This window comes from Rhincodon typus, chromosome 2 (genome assembly GCF_021869965.1).
Source record: "Rhincodon typus isolate 14 chromosome 2, sRhiTyp1.1, whole genome shotgun sequence".
NCBI classification, from domain to species: Eukaryota; Metazoa; Chordata; class Chondrichthyes; order Orectolobiformes; family Rhincodontidae; genus Rhincodon; species Rhincodon typus.
Window position 1 is genome coordinate 62634876 of NC_063333.1, and position 15168 is coordinate 62650043.

The window sequence follows — 15168 nt, forward strand, 5'->3', positions numbered from 1 at the left end:
GTCAGCCTCTCTGCTCCTATGATGCTGCTTGGCCTGCTGTGTTCATCCAGCCCTGCACCTTGTTGTCTCGGATTCTCCAGCATCTGCAGTTCCCACTATCTCTAAACTCTTTGTGTCAGATTCTGATGGAATGTCTATACAATGAAGGGGGCTCAGAAGCTTCTGGAAATGTGACCATGTGATCATCCTTGGCCATTTTTTGAGTCCATCAAGATTATCCATATTTGAATATAAAACAGAAGTTAAATATGGCAATATAGAAGGAAACACAATTTCCTTTCAGAGACAGTGGGAACTGCCGATGCTGGAGAATCTGAGATAACAAGATGTGGAGCTGGATGAACACAGCAGGCCAGGCAGCATCAGAGGATCAGGAAAGCTGACGTTTCGGGTCTGGACCCTTCTTCAGAAAATTTCCTTTGGGCTGTTTCTTCATGCCACCTGGCCTTGACATTTTTCTCATGTGGTGGGCCCTCTCTAATCAGTCAAAACGCAAATGAAGAAGTCAGTAGTCGCCCTTAATTGAACATTCGAGTGGTTGAATTGGGTGGCCTTGCTGCTAGTAATATCCCATGGCAGCGAGAAGGTATCTACTCCCAACATCTTCCCTTGCCATAGTAACAGTCCTCCCCATTATTGGGCTTGGCAAAAATTGGTCCCTAGTAATTTCCTAAAACAGATTTGAAAATAATACATATTGGTAAGTCATAGACGAGAAGATATGCATCATCTATGTGTCTAGGACATTTGCTAGCTAATGTGAGTATGTGAACATCTGGCAGTAAGAATCCTTGTGCTACCAATGTATTGGGTGCCTTATTCTTGCCACAATTAATGGATGACCCTTCCAGCACTTGAAGATTTTCATATTACATAGCACCATGAAAGAAAATAAGCCTGCCTTTGTGTTTATAAAAATCACAATTTCGTACTATTAGCTTTATTCTCTCACTTAAACAGCACATCAAATTCACAGTGAAAAGCAATGGCATCTTGCTGCAAGTTCAGCTAGAAAGATGTCCCATGTCTGTGTACTTAACTTAGCATTATCATTCTTTCTTGCCTGTTCCCAGTTTAGGCCACAGGAGATTCTGTTGATGCATTATCACCACCATGCATGTTGTTTTCATCATCATCCTCAATTCAAGGGTAGTTCCATTCTCTCCAGACCTGAAAGCTGGATGAAGGGATTTTACCCTCATTTTTTTTCTTCTTATCAGGTTAAAAGCTGGTGCCAACAGAATCCTGACAAACCAGCATTCTTTGCCGAGTACTGGAATAGCCGTAATACATAATTTAACTTATACTAATATGAGGATGCAAAGTTGGTTTGTTGTCTCCGAAGCTATACTTAGTTGATGCAGAATGATGACTGTGACTCTAACATTTCCCATATATCTTTAGCCTTGCGCAATAGTTATACATTTGTCCCTCTTGTCAAGGTAGGAGTAATGAAGTGTAACAGGTCAGAGAGTCTATAAGAAAATTAACTCAAAGACCCTATCCTTTCATGAGGATAACAAAATAAATGTAAAGTAAATAAATTTAAAATATTCTTACATATAGGTCCAAGCTCCATAATGTTATCAAATGCACAGGAGGGAGTGGTGCCAAGTGTTGCACAAAGCTGGTGTATATAAAGAGATAAACAAGAAAGAAGATTAGCTGACTGCATCATTCATTCCCTTTCTGTTTAGACAATTAGCAGCAAAGGTTTTCACGTTCAGCTACCATTCGGCAATATTGAAGATTTTATACTTCTGATAACCTTCGAAATCTGGGTTGATTATTTTCCAATGTTGTGCTTCTTAAGAAGAAAAGAACATAGGAACATAGGCCATTCAAACTCTCAAGCCTGTTCCACCATTCAATGAGATCATGGCTGATCTGTGGCCTGACTCCATATACCTGCCTTTGGCCCATATCCCTTAATGCCTTTAACTTAAACATTTATCTACCTCAGATTTAAAATTAACACTGCTCCTGCATCCATTGTCATTCATGGAAGAGAGTTCCAAACATCTACCACCCTTTGTGTGTAGAAGTGCTTCCTAACATCTTTCTTGAATGGTCTCGCCCTAATTCTCAGACTATTTCTAGTTCTAGAATCCCCAACCATTGGAAATAGTTAATCTTTATTGACCCTGTATTTTCCTGTCAATATCTTGATGGCTTTTTGATCAGATCACCCCTTAACTTTCAAAATTCTAGAGGAAACAGGCCTAACTTGTATAATCTCTCCTCACAACTTAGCCCCTGAAGTCCAGATATTGTTCTTGTAAACCTATGGTGTACTCCCTTCAAGGCCAATATATCTTTCCTAAGGTGTGGTGCTCAGATCTGCTTACAGTACTCCAAGTGGGGTCTAACCAGGGTTTTGTAAACTGCAGCAAAACTTCTGCATCCTTGTACTCCATTCCTCTAGATGTAAAGGCCAGCATTCCATTTCTTGATTGTTTTCTACATCTGAGGAAAAGTAATTATTCAACATGTCTGCCATTTCCCCACAGTCATTACCAATATCCCTACTTTCAGGCTTTCATTGGCCAACACTGTCTGTGACAATTTGCTCTCCTTTATGTAACTTTAAAATTTCTTCTTATTGATTTTGATGTCCCTGGCACATTTATTTTCATAGCTCCTGTAAGCTGCTTTGCTGGTCTTTGCATCTTTCCCATTCAGCAGGCTCTGTGCTGTTTTTCTTTGCATTTTTGAAAGCCCTTTCTTTTAGATTTATGCTGTCCCTTATCTCTTTCGTTGTCCATGGCTGTTTTTTCCGTGAAGTGGAGCTTTCACTCTCAGGAGAGTAACTTGGTTTTGTATTGTTTTAAATGTTTCTTTAAATATCTTCCACTATTCTTCAATTGTTTTATTACCAATAGCAGATTTTCCCAGTTTACTATGGACAGTCTCTATCTCATCTTATTAAAGTCAGCTTTGCACTGGAGATTTCTCCAGCTGGGTGCAAAGTTTCAAATTTCACACTAAAATGAGAGAACACTGTTCCTAAATTGCTTTCAAGGATCAAATTCCAAAGTTATGTTCAAGTGTAACAGACTGAGTGGCAACTTATAACATGATCAGGTATTGGATATATTCATGTGGAAATAGGAATTTTACTGTTTATTAGTGGTGATCAATAGGTGCAAAAATACCACAGGCGATTTGGTGATGGAAAAAAAAAATTCAATTCCGCATAATAGTTGGTTTGGAAATTTTTAAAAAGTGAAGAATTTCACTGGGGTTCTCATGGTTCAGGTATCGTGTCACAATTTCTGTCCAAATATTGTGAGCAATTTTGGTCCCCATATCTAAAGAATGTTGTGTTGGCCTCGGAGGGGGTCCAGAGGAGGTTCACAAGTATAATCCCGGGGATGAAGGGTTTGTTACATGAGGAGCAATTGAGGACTCTGGGCTTTTAGAAGGATGAGGAGAAGAAGTCACTGAAAGAAGCCTGGACAGAGTTGACATGGAGAAGATGTTTCCACCAGCAGGACAGACTAGGGCACAGCCTCAGAATGAAAGTACAACCCTTTAGAATTGAGATGAGGAGGAATTTCTTCAGCCTGAGGGTTGTGAATCTGTGGAGCTCATTGCCACAGAGGGCAGTGGAGGTTAAGTCATTGCGTGTATTTAAGGCAAAAACAGATAGATTCTTGATTAGTAAGGGGACCAAGGATTACAGGGAGAAGGCAGGAGAATGGGGTTGAGAAATATATCGGCCTTGATCGAATTGTGGAGTAGACTCAATGGGCCAAATGGCCCAATTCTGCTCCTACATCTCTGAGCATGGAGACCTGGTTCAAGTCCCACCTGTTACAGAGATGTTTAATAACATCCTGCTCAGGTTGATGGTGGAAATAAAATGGGGTTGAGATCACAACCTGCTGGGGAGGAAGAGGAGCTGGTTGCTGCTGTTTGGAGAATGAAGAGTGGGACCTACTGCATGAAATGAAGCCTGAGGCTACAGCTCATAGTGGAGTGAGAGAAAGGGAGAGTGTGAGAGAGACAGACAGAAAGAAAGGGAGAGAGAGAGTGAGGAGCCTGGAGAGAGGACCCTGAAGGCTGAAACTTGGAAACATGGACCTATGCTGCTGCCTGAGGCCCTCGGCCTATTCTGAAACCCGACTTCTCTTTCAGTCCAAATGGGTGGTGAACCTGGCCTTGGAGAAGGGGCTCACTGTAGGCAACTTATAAATCTTATTCTGTTATATTTCTTTTGTAAATCTATAATAGTGAGTAGGGTGATGTTTTTCTTAATGTTTTACTGAGATCTGTCTCTTGATTATTTTTTTAAAAATATAAGGCATTGGTATTAAGTTATCCTAGAGCAGTGTTTTTAGAGCAGTAAGACTGTACCATTTTCTGGGTTTGTAGATTGTTAAGGTACAGAGATAGCCCTTTAGTAGAATTATGTGCTCTTCCTGTTAGATGTGGGAGACTAAGGAGAATTTCAATGTTCCTGATGATTATGTCTGCAGGAAGTGTGTCTGGTTGTGAATCCTATCGAACCACACAAATTGCTTGGAGCAGCAGTTAGAGGCAATGAGGAACTTACAGGAGGCAGGGGGTGTGATGGGTGGCAGTTTCAGGAAGGTAGGAAAACTGCAGATACAGTCAGGTAGACGGGTTACGTCTAGGAAAGGTAGGAGGGGTAGGCAGGTAGTGCAGGAGTCTCCTGTGGCTATCCCAATCTCAAACAAGTCTACTGTTTTGGAAAATGTTGGGGGTGATGGTCTGTCGGGGGAATGTAGCACTGACAGCCAAGTTTCTGGTACCGAGACTCGGTCTATTGTAATGAACGACATGTCAGGTTCCAAGTGATTGATTGTGCTAGTCAGGGGCACAGATAGACATTTCTATGGTTGACAGTGAGATATCAAAATGATGTCAGAGATTCAGAGATAGTCAGAACTGCCGATGTTGGAGTCAGAGATAACACAGTGTGGAGCTGGAGGAACACGGCAGGCCAGGCAGCATCAGAGGAGCAGGAAAGCTGACATCTCGGGTCGGGACCCTTCTTCAGAAATGGGGGTGAGGGAAGGGAGTTGGTAAATAAATAGAGAAAGTAGGGATGGGGCTGGGGAAGGTAGGTGGGATGGTGAGAGGTGAGTGCAGCTAGGCAGTGGTGGGGGATTGGTCAGTGAGGTGAGAGGATCAGATAGGTAGGAGAGAGAATGGACAGGTTGTGTCAGATCAAGGAGGCAGGGATGAGAGGGAGGGTTGGTCATGGGATGAGGCCACAGGTGGGGAGATTTCGAAACTGGTAAAGTCCACATTGAGACCATTGGGTTGTAGGCTCCCAAGGCTCCTCCAGTTTCCAGGCGGCGTCATTGTGACACTGGAGGAGGCCCAGGATGGACACGTCACCCAGGTCATGGGAGGGGTGAGTTGAAAAAGGTTCGCGACTGGAAGATGTTGTCGTTTGTTGCGAACAGAGAGCAGGTCCTCTACAAAGTGGTCTCCGAGCCTCTGCTTGGTCTCACCAATGTAGAGGAGGCCACATCGGGAGCAGCGGATACAATAGACCACATTAGCAGATGTGCAGGTGAACCTCTGTCTGATGTGAAATTTTTTTTGGTTCCTTGGATGGAGGTGAGGGGGGAGGTATAGGAGCAGGTGTAGCACTTCCTGCGGTTGCAGGGAAAGGTGCCGGGGCTGGTGGGGCTCGTGGGGAGTGTGGTGCGGACGAGGGAGTCATGGAGAGAGTCCCTACAGAAGGCAGATAGGGGTGGGGAGGGAAATATATCCTTGGATGTGGGGTCAGATTGTAGGTGGCAGAAGTGGCGGAGAATGATGTATTGAATCCGGTGGTTAGTGGGGTGATACGTGAGGAGAAGGGGGATTCTGTCTTCGTTTTTGTTGCGGGGAGGGGAGGGGCTGTAAGGGCAGAGGAGCGGGAAACGTAAGAGATGTGGTCGAGAGCATTTTCGACCACTGAAGGGGGTAAGTTGCGGTCCTTGAAATAAGAGGACATCTGGGATGTTTGGGAGTGGAATGCCCCATCTTGGGAGCAGATGCAGCAGAGGCGGAGGAATTGGAAGTAGGGGATCACATTCTTGCAGGAAGGTGGGTGAAAGGAGATGGAGTCTAGGTAGCTGTGGGAGTCGGTAGGCTTGAAATAGGTATCGGTTTCGAGGCGGTCACAAAATATGGAATCAGAGAGGTCCAGGAAGGAGAAGAGGTATCAGAGATGGTCCAGGTGAACTTGAGGTTGGGGTGAAAGGTGTTAGTAAAGTGGATGAACTGTTTGAGCTCCTCATGGGAGCATGAGGCGGTGCCGATACAGTCATCGATATAACAGAGGAAGAGGTGGGGGATGGGGCCTGTGTAGCTGCGGAAGAGGGACTGTTCCACGTATCCTACAAAGAGGCAGGCATAGCTTTTCTGCTCCGCTGATGCTGCTGGCCCGCTGTGCTCCTCCAGCTCCACACTGTGTTATATCAGAATGATGTGTTGCCTCCCTGGTGCCAGGGTCAAGGATGTCTTGAAGAGGGTGCATAATATTCTCAAGGGGGAGAGTGACCAGCAGGAGATTGTTGTACACACTGGTACCAACAACATAGGAAAAGGACGAGGTTCTGAGGACAGAATATAGGAAATTAGGCAGGTGGTTAAAAAGTATGTCCTCAAGGGTAGCAATATCTAGATTACTTCCGGTGCAACGTAATAGTGAGAGTAAGAATAGGAGGATAGAGCAGATGGATGCTGGTGCAGGGGAGAAGAATACACATTTTTGGATCATTGGAATCTCTTCCGCGGTAGAAGAGATAAGAAGGACAGTTGCATCTGATTTGGAAGGGGACCAATATCCTGGCAGGGAAATCTGCTACAGCCGATTGGGAGGCTTTAAACTCGTAAGGGTGGGGGTGGCGGGAACGAAAGAGATCGTGAGAAAAGATATAAGTCTGAGGCTGATACAGTTGAGAAGAGCAGCAAGTTATATAGTCAAGGCAGGCGAAAGCAAAGCACCGAATGAGGTAAGACTGATAAGTTAAACTGCATTTATTTTAATGCAAGGGGCCTGACAGGTAAGACACATGAACCCAGGGCATGGTCGGCAACATGGGACTGGGATACCATAGTCATTACAGAAATGTGGCTCAGGGAAGGGCAGGGCTGGCAGTTTAATGTTTTAGGGTATAGATACTGTAGGATGGATAGAAAGGGGGGCAAGAGAGGAGGTGAAGCAGCATTTTCGTTAGGGATAACATTATGGCTGTAGTTTGGGAAGATATTCCTGGGAGTACGTCCAATCAAGTTATTTGGGTGGAACTGAGAAATAAGAAAGGGATGATCATCTTATTGGAATTATACTGTCAATTGTCAGAGGGAAATTGGGAGTCAAATTTGTAAGGAGATCTCAGTTATCTGTAAGAATAGTAGGGTTGTAAAGGTAGGGGATTTTAACTTTCCAAACATAGACTGGTACTGCCATTCTGTTAAGGGCTTGGATGGAGAGGAATTTAAGTGTGTACAAGAAAATTTTCTATTCGTTATATGAATGTACCTGCTAGAGAAGGAGCAAAACGTGACCTTCTCTTGGAAAATAAGACAGGACAAGTGACTAAGGAATCAGCAGGGAAACACTTTAGGGCCAGTGACCATAATTCGTTTAGTTTTAAAATAGCTATGAATAAGTATAGACCTGATCTAAAACTTAAGGCTCTAAATTGGAGGAAGGTCAATTTTGATGGTATTAGGCAAGAGCTTTCAAAAGTTGATTGGGAGAGGCTATTCATAGGTAAAGGCACAGTTGGAAAGTGGGAGGCCTTCAAAAATGAGATAACGAGATTCCACAGACAGTATGTTCCTGATAGGAGGGCAAGGCTGGCAGATGTAGGGAATCTGGATGACCAGAGAAATTAAGGCTCTGATCAAGCAAAAGTAGTCATATGTCAGGTACAGACAGCTGGGATTGAGTGAATTCCTAGAGAGTATAAGGGCAGTAGGAATATAATTAAGGGGGAAATCAGGAGGGCAAAAAAGGGGACATGAGATAGATTTGGCAAATTGGGTTTAGGAGAATCCAAAGAGATTCTACAAATACATTAAGAACCAAAGAGTAACTAGGGAGAGAATAGGGTCTTTGCCATCTATGTATGGAACCGCAGGAGATGGGGAGATAATAAGCAAGTATTTCATGTCAGTTTTTACATTGGAGAAGGATATAGAAGCGAGAGAATTTGGAAAAATAAATAGTCATATCTTGAAAAAGTGTCCATATTACAGGGAGGATGTGCTGAACATCTTAAAATGCATAAGATTTGATCTGATCTGATCAGGCTTATCCCAGAACTTTGTGGAATACATGGGAAATGATTGCTGTACCCCTTGCTGAGATATTTGTATCATCAATACCCAAAGGTGAGGTGCCAGAAGACTGGAGGTTGGCTAATGTGGTGCCATTATTTCAGAAAGGTGGTAAGGAAAAGCCAGGGAACTATAAACTGGTGAGCCTGACATTGGCTGTGGGTAAGTTGTTGGAAGGGATTTTGAGGAACAGGATTTACATGTATTTGGAAAAGCAAGGACTGATTAGGGAGATTCAACATGGTTTTGTGTGGGGGAAATCATATCTCACTAACTTGATTGAGTGTTTTGAAGAAATGACAAAGAAGATTGATGAAGGCACAGAGGTGAACGTTCTCTATATGGACTTTAGCAAGGCGTTCGATAAGGTTCCACATTGTAAACTGATTAGAAAGCTTAGATCATATGGAATCCAGGAAGGGCTAGCCATTCGGATACAAAATCAAAACCAGAAGAACTGTGGATGCTATAAATCGGAAACAAAAACAGAAGTTGCTGGAAAAGCTCAGCAGGTCTGGCAGCATCTGTGAAAGGAAATCAGAGTTAATGTTCCTGGTCTGATGACCGTTCCTCAGAACTGATGGTAGCTAGGAAAATGTCATTTTTTTAATGCAGAAGATAGGGTGGGAGGAGGCAGTCAGAACTCAACGATAGGTGAGGATAGAGCCCAAAGAGACAGAAGGATAGTTGGACAGACAAAGGATTGGATAATGATCTAGCTGGGAGAGTGAATAGCTGTTAATGGAGACTGTTGGTGACTAACAATAGGTAATGTGTAATGGCAGACCATATGATAACAAGGCTTGGTGTGTAGGGTAGGGGGCCAGGACATGGGAGAGTTCAGGCCCAGAAATTATTGAACTCAATATTGAGTTCAGATGGTACCCAAGTGGAAAATGAGATGTTGTTCTTCCAGTTTGTGCTGAGCTTCACTGGAACACTGCAGCAAGACTGAGGCACAGATATTGGCCACGGAACAGGGTAGTGTGTTGAAGTGGCAGGCAACTGGAAGCTCAGGGTGATTGATGCGGGTAGAACGTAGGTGTTCTGCAAAGCGGTCGCCCAGTCTACACTTTGCTTCCCTAATGTAGAGGAGACCACATTGTGAGCAGCGAATGCAGTAGACTAGATTGTGTGATGTGCAGGAAAAGTATGTATGTATGGAGGTAGATATGTTTGGGCCCTTGGATACTGGGGACGGAGCACATAAATGGGCAGGTGTTACAATTTCAGTGATTGCAGGGGAAGGTGTCGTGGGGCTTTGGAAAGATGTTGGGATTGAAGGAAGAGTAGACCAGGGTGTCCCAGAAGGGATGGTCCCTGCAGAAGGCGAACAAGGGAAAGGAGGGGAATATGAGTCTCGTGGTGGCACCTTGCTGGAGGTGGCAGAAATGGTGGCTGATGATCTTTGGGTTGTGGATGCTGGTGGGCTGGTAGGTAAAGACAAGGGGAACCTTATCGCTGTTGCAGGAGGGAAGTGGGGGGCGGTGAAGGCCGAAGTGCAGGAGAGGGATCGGACCCAGTTGAGGGTCCTGTCAACAACAGTGCTGAGGAGTCCTCAGTTAAGGAAGAAGGTGGATTTCGGAGGCTCCCTTGTCGAAGTTAGCATCATCGGATCGTATGTGATGAAGACAGAGGAACTGGGAGAATGGAATAGAAACTTTCCAGGAAGCAGGGTGCAAGGATGTATAGTTCAGGTAGCTGTGGGAGTTGGTGGGTTTATAGTGGATATTAGTGGCCAGTTTATCCCCAGAAATAGAAACAGAGATGTCCAGGAAGGGGAGGGAAGAGTCAGAGATGGACCAGGTGAAAGTGAGAGCAGGGTGGAAATTGGGAGTGAAATCGATAAATCTTTCCAATTCCTGGAGGGAAGCAGCACCAATGATATTATTGATATATCAGAGGAAGAGAACTCTTCTTCCATCATCTTCGCCTCCTGCCCATTTCTTTTGGCAAGAGTCCTCTCTCTGTCCCACAGACCCCCTCACCCATGTCCAAAGCTCTCCCTCCACCTGGACCCCTCCCCGGTTTAAGGTAAGACTGAAAAGGGACCTAAGGGTCAATTTTTTCATGCAAATGGTGGTGCGTGTCTGGAACAAGCTGCCAGAGGAAGTGGTGGAGGCGAATACCATTACAACATTTAAAAGGCATCAGGATGGGTACATAAATAAGAAGGGTTTTGAATGATATAGGCTAAATGCTGGAAAATGGGACTTGATTAATTTAGGATATCTGGACGGCATGGATGAGTTGGACCAAAGGATCAGTTTCCGTGCTGTACAACTTAATGACTCCATAAAACGTTTGCCTAGAGAATATAGCCGCAACAGCTATAAAACTGGTCACAAGTGAGTAACTTTGGCAATTGCTCATAGCTTGAAGAGAGTTTACATATTATGAAACCCCATAGGATTTACAGTCTATTCATCTCAGTACTGTAAAAAAAGGTTCAGCAGCAGGTGAGCGAAAGCATTGATAGGCAATGCCAGCAAGGCAAAAGTAGGGGGTTTTGTCAATGGAGTGGATATGTAGTCACAGTCTCATCTCAGAATCAAATGATCTGGTTCAACCTGACGTGGTGAATCACCTATACATTATTGACTTCATTTCAGTAATAATGAAAGCCGAAATAGTTTCATTTACGGTTGGGGGATGATGACAACCTGTGGGCTTTCTTCTCTTGTTTCTCATCTTTGGCACAACTCAACAGGATGACTGACATAAATGTTCACCATGTTGGAAATTAAGGATACAAACCTGAGATCCATTCTGATGTACATACCCTTATTCTTGGATTATTTTCCTATATTAGCGTCATGTAGAAATCACGTATAAAAGCTCAACTTAATTTTATTAACTATCTACAAATTCAAGTCAAATGTTCATTTGTTTCTGGATACTAATAATGGCTCATGAATCTCATGTAAGAATAACAAAGAGAAATGAATGACGCATTAAACTGTTTGTGTATAATATTAAAAATTGATGACATTGCCTTCTGTTTGAAGAACTGATTACATCTAAAACAGGTCTCTTTTTTCATTCTAACTGCATATATTTACCAATGCATTATTGGATTTATTGCTCACAAACGTCCAGAAATTTATTACACCCTTAGGCTTGGAGAAGCTAAAAGATAATGAGGTTGAGTTTAATCTTTGAAGCCATGCGTTAGCTATACAAACAGGATAGGAATCTCTGCAGGAATCATTTAGCTTTAACAAATAGCAGCGAATGCTCCAGTTATGCTTAATTTGTAGACAAACGGTTGAAAAAAAATGGATTCAGAACATCAGAACAATTGGTGAGCCATCTGCCTATTATTTAGGCTACCGATTTATATTACACTAACAAGACTACTTGTAATTGTAAAAAAAAATTGTTTATATGTTCACCCTATTTTGGAACAGTATGCAATTCACTCTTTTCTGCATTCATTTACAGCCTATGGATATACTGCACTAAACATGTGTAAGTCATCTCTTTCAAATCATTACTAGTATTAAAAAGACAATGAACATTAATGATAATCCAGAGATAATTATATGATTATTTGATTAAAAATAGTCAGCGTGGCTTTGTTTTGATTAGAAATAGTCAGCATGGCTTTGCGAGGGGCAGGTCATGCCTCACAAGCCTTAGTGAATTCTTTGAGGATGTGACAAAACATACTGTTGAAAGCAGAGCAGTGGATGTGGTGTACATGGATTTTAGCAAGGCATTTGATAAGGCTCTCCATGGTAGGCTCATTCAGAAAGTAATGAGGCATGGGATTCAGGGAAATTTGGCTGTCTGGATAAGAATTGGCTGTTCAATAGAAGACAGAGAGTGCTAGTAGATGGAAAGTATTCAGCCTGGAGCTCGGTGACCAGTGGTGTTCCGCAGGGATCTGTTCTGAGACCTTTTCTCTTTGTGATCTTTATAATTGACTTGGATGAGGAAGTGGAAGGGTGGGTTAGTAAGTTTGCCGAAGACACAAAGGTTGGTGGAGTTGTGGATAGCATGGAGGGCTGTTGTAGGTTGCAATGGGACATTGACAGGATGCAGAGCTGAGCAAAGAAGTGGCAGATGGAATTCTACCCAGAAAAGTGTGAAGTGATTCATTTTGGAAGGTCGAATTTGAATGCAGAATACTGGGTTAATGACAGGATTCTTGGCAGTGTGGAGGAACAGAGGGATCATGGGATCCACGTCCATAGATCCCTCAAAGTTGCTACCTAAGTTGATAGGGTTGTTAAGAAGGCGTATGGTGTGTTGGCTTTCATTGGCAGGGGAATTAAGTTTAAGAGCCATGAGGTTATGCTACAGCTCTATAAAACCCTGGTTAGACCACACTTGGAATATCGTGTTCATTTCTGGTCATCCCATTATAGGAAGGATGTGGAAGCTTGAGAGAAGGTGCAGAGGAGATTTACCAGGATGCTGCCTGGACTGGAGGGCAGGTCTTATGAGGAAAGGTTGAGGGAACTAGGGCTTTTCTCATTGGAGCGAAGAAGGATGAGTGGTGACTTGATAGAGATGTACAAGATGATGAGAGGCATAGCTGGAGTGTATAGCCAGAGACTTTTTCCAAGGGCGGAAACGACTATCACGAGGGGACATAATTTTAAGATGACTCAAGGAAGGTATAGGGGAGATGTCAGAGGTAGGTTCTTTACACAGAGTGGTAGGAGCGTGGAATGCGCTGCCAGCGGTGGTAGTGGAGTCAGATACATTAGAGACATTTAAGCGACTCTTGGACAGGCACATGGACGACAGTAAAATGTAGCGTATGCAGGGTAGTTTGATCTTACTAGGATAATAGGTCGGCACAACATCGTGCACCAAAGGGCCTGTACTGTGCTGTACTGTTCTATGTTCTACAATTGTGTTAAAGAAACGAGGAATTGTGTTCACTAAATGTTATCACGTGATGCAGTTGCATTTATTAGAACCTCAAATAAAACTGCATCTTTCTCAACAACATCTCAATTGTTCTGTCTATTTAAATAATCAAGTTTGGAAGAATCAGGTGCTATTGAACTGTAGCAACCAAAATGCTAATTTAGTCAGTTTGTAGAGTATAAAGGCTGTACACAGTCCAGGCCTAAAATGTTACATTTACAGTAAACCACAGTTATTAATGCATCTTATGTACTCAACAAATTAGTAAGATCATGGCCAGTGACTCAATTTGTTAGAATATCATCATTTAAGGTTAATTTAATGAGGCACAACCACCCACCAAGAAAACAGGTGCGCTATGAATCTGGTTTGTTAACCTTTGTGCACATTCCATAAAGCAGTAAATTACACTCTACAGCCTTTCCTCACTAAATCTGTTCCAAGTGTTGCAAGTTAATTTCAGACAGAAGATAATGTTTACTTACATAGAAAGGGATTAAACCCAAGGTTTTATCTTCTTCCAAAGCTTGTCTCAGTGCCTCCCCACGGAGACTGAACTTCTCATCAGTAGGTAATTTTCTCATTTTGACACCAGCAATTAACCCTGCTCGTTCAACAGAACTGTGGGACTGACACAGAAACAAAGATTTCCAAGTCAGGCATAATTGTCAAATGTGCATTAATTGCATAATTAAGCCACCATTATGAATTAGTTCAACACATCAAAAATATATATTTGCTTTTTTAATGGTTTCTTGCTATTTGACAGCACTCACTCAGAACTTTACCGACACAATTTTAACTCTGGGCAGAATCTTATAAGGACTGGAATGATGTGGTCTATGGTGAAAAATGTGGCAGTATCTCAAGATGACCAATGACAACTATCTGCAACTTGCTACATCTTTTAACTAAGTTCTGGGCACTGAAGTGATATTCTCACCAGGCAGCGGTCAGTTGAGGGATTATTTCTTGTTAACAACCTTATTGAATACACATCTCACCTCATTAATATTCAGTTCCTATCCTACCATCCACTGTGTGCAAACCTGACAATGATAATTCTCAATACGGAAGCCAGAGTAGATACCTGGCAATTTCAGCTCACTGCTAGCTGTGAAGAACATTCACATTGTTCACAACACAACAGAATCTCAGGGACTGATGCATGGGCACCAGCTACATTCAGCCCTCGTCCACGGGTATCCAATAACTGCAAACACTTCATGATCCTCATGGCACCAATCTGATCCACTGGCAGACACTGAAGAAGTTGAGACCTAGATTGCAGGGTACACTGGCAACCAGTATTGAAAGGTTTTGCATGCATGGGTAGGAGCCCAGGTCATGGATTAGGCCTGGCTGCATCTCCAGGCTGCTTGCTTGTTCTCTTAGTGCTCATTCACTTAATACCCACCTGTATAATCATAGCATCCTTGCCATGGAACGTCTGTTAGTGCATTAGTGCTTCAGTTAGAGACAAAGGCTATCAGTACTGCTGTATTGACAGGCTCTTTTGCTCAGTCACACAGACTGCTTGTCAGTTTGGCTGTGTCAGGATGAGCATCTTGTTGTATGGCACACCAAGACATCAATCTAGGACCCTACAGTATGTATCTGGTGCCTACATGACGAACACTGTAATTTTATTCAACCAAATGGCCATGTCTGAATGTTGGTGAGGGCTAGTCCTCAGTCCTGGCAAGAAGGTGCCAGTCTGGGAATCTGTAAGTTATATGCCCAGTTCAAGGGCTTGACCGTGGTCATTTATCCATTTGGGTCAGGCACGGTCAGGGAATGTGGCTGGGGAGTGGGAAATAATCAGGCTTGTACGGCTGTCACAAGCAGTTGGGGGAATTTTGTACTGTCAGTCAGGGAGCTGCAAAAACAGTGGTCAGGGGCTGGTTAGTCATGTCTAGGGGTCGGTCATTGAAGTCGGTCAAAGGTCTGGGGTGAATATGATCCTGAGAA

The 15168-nt window shown here is 43.2% G+C and overlaps 1 protein-coding gene across 2 annotated transcripts in view; it reads right to left on the reverse strand.

Moving 5' to 3' along the window:
• ddc (dopa decarboxylase) overlaps nt 1–15168 on the reverse strand; it is a 118642-nt gene that overhangs the window by 44082 nt on the left and 59392 nt on the right. For both annotated transcript variants that reach the window (XM_048612623.1, XM_048612629.1), the window contains exons 6-7: nt 13683–13826; nt 1561–1627 (exon numbers count right to left, since the gene is read on the reverse strand). In XM_048612623.1, coding sequence (XP_048468580.1) covers nt 1561–1627; nt 13683–13826 — 211 coding nt within the window. The remainder of the gene's footprint in view (nt 1–1560; nt 1628–13682; nt 13827–15168) is intronic.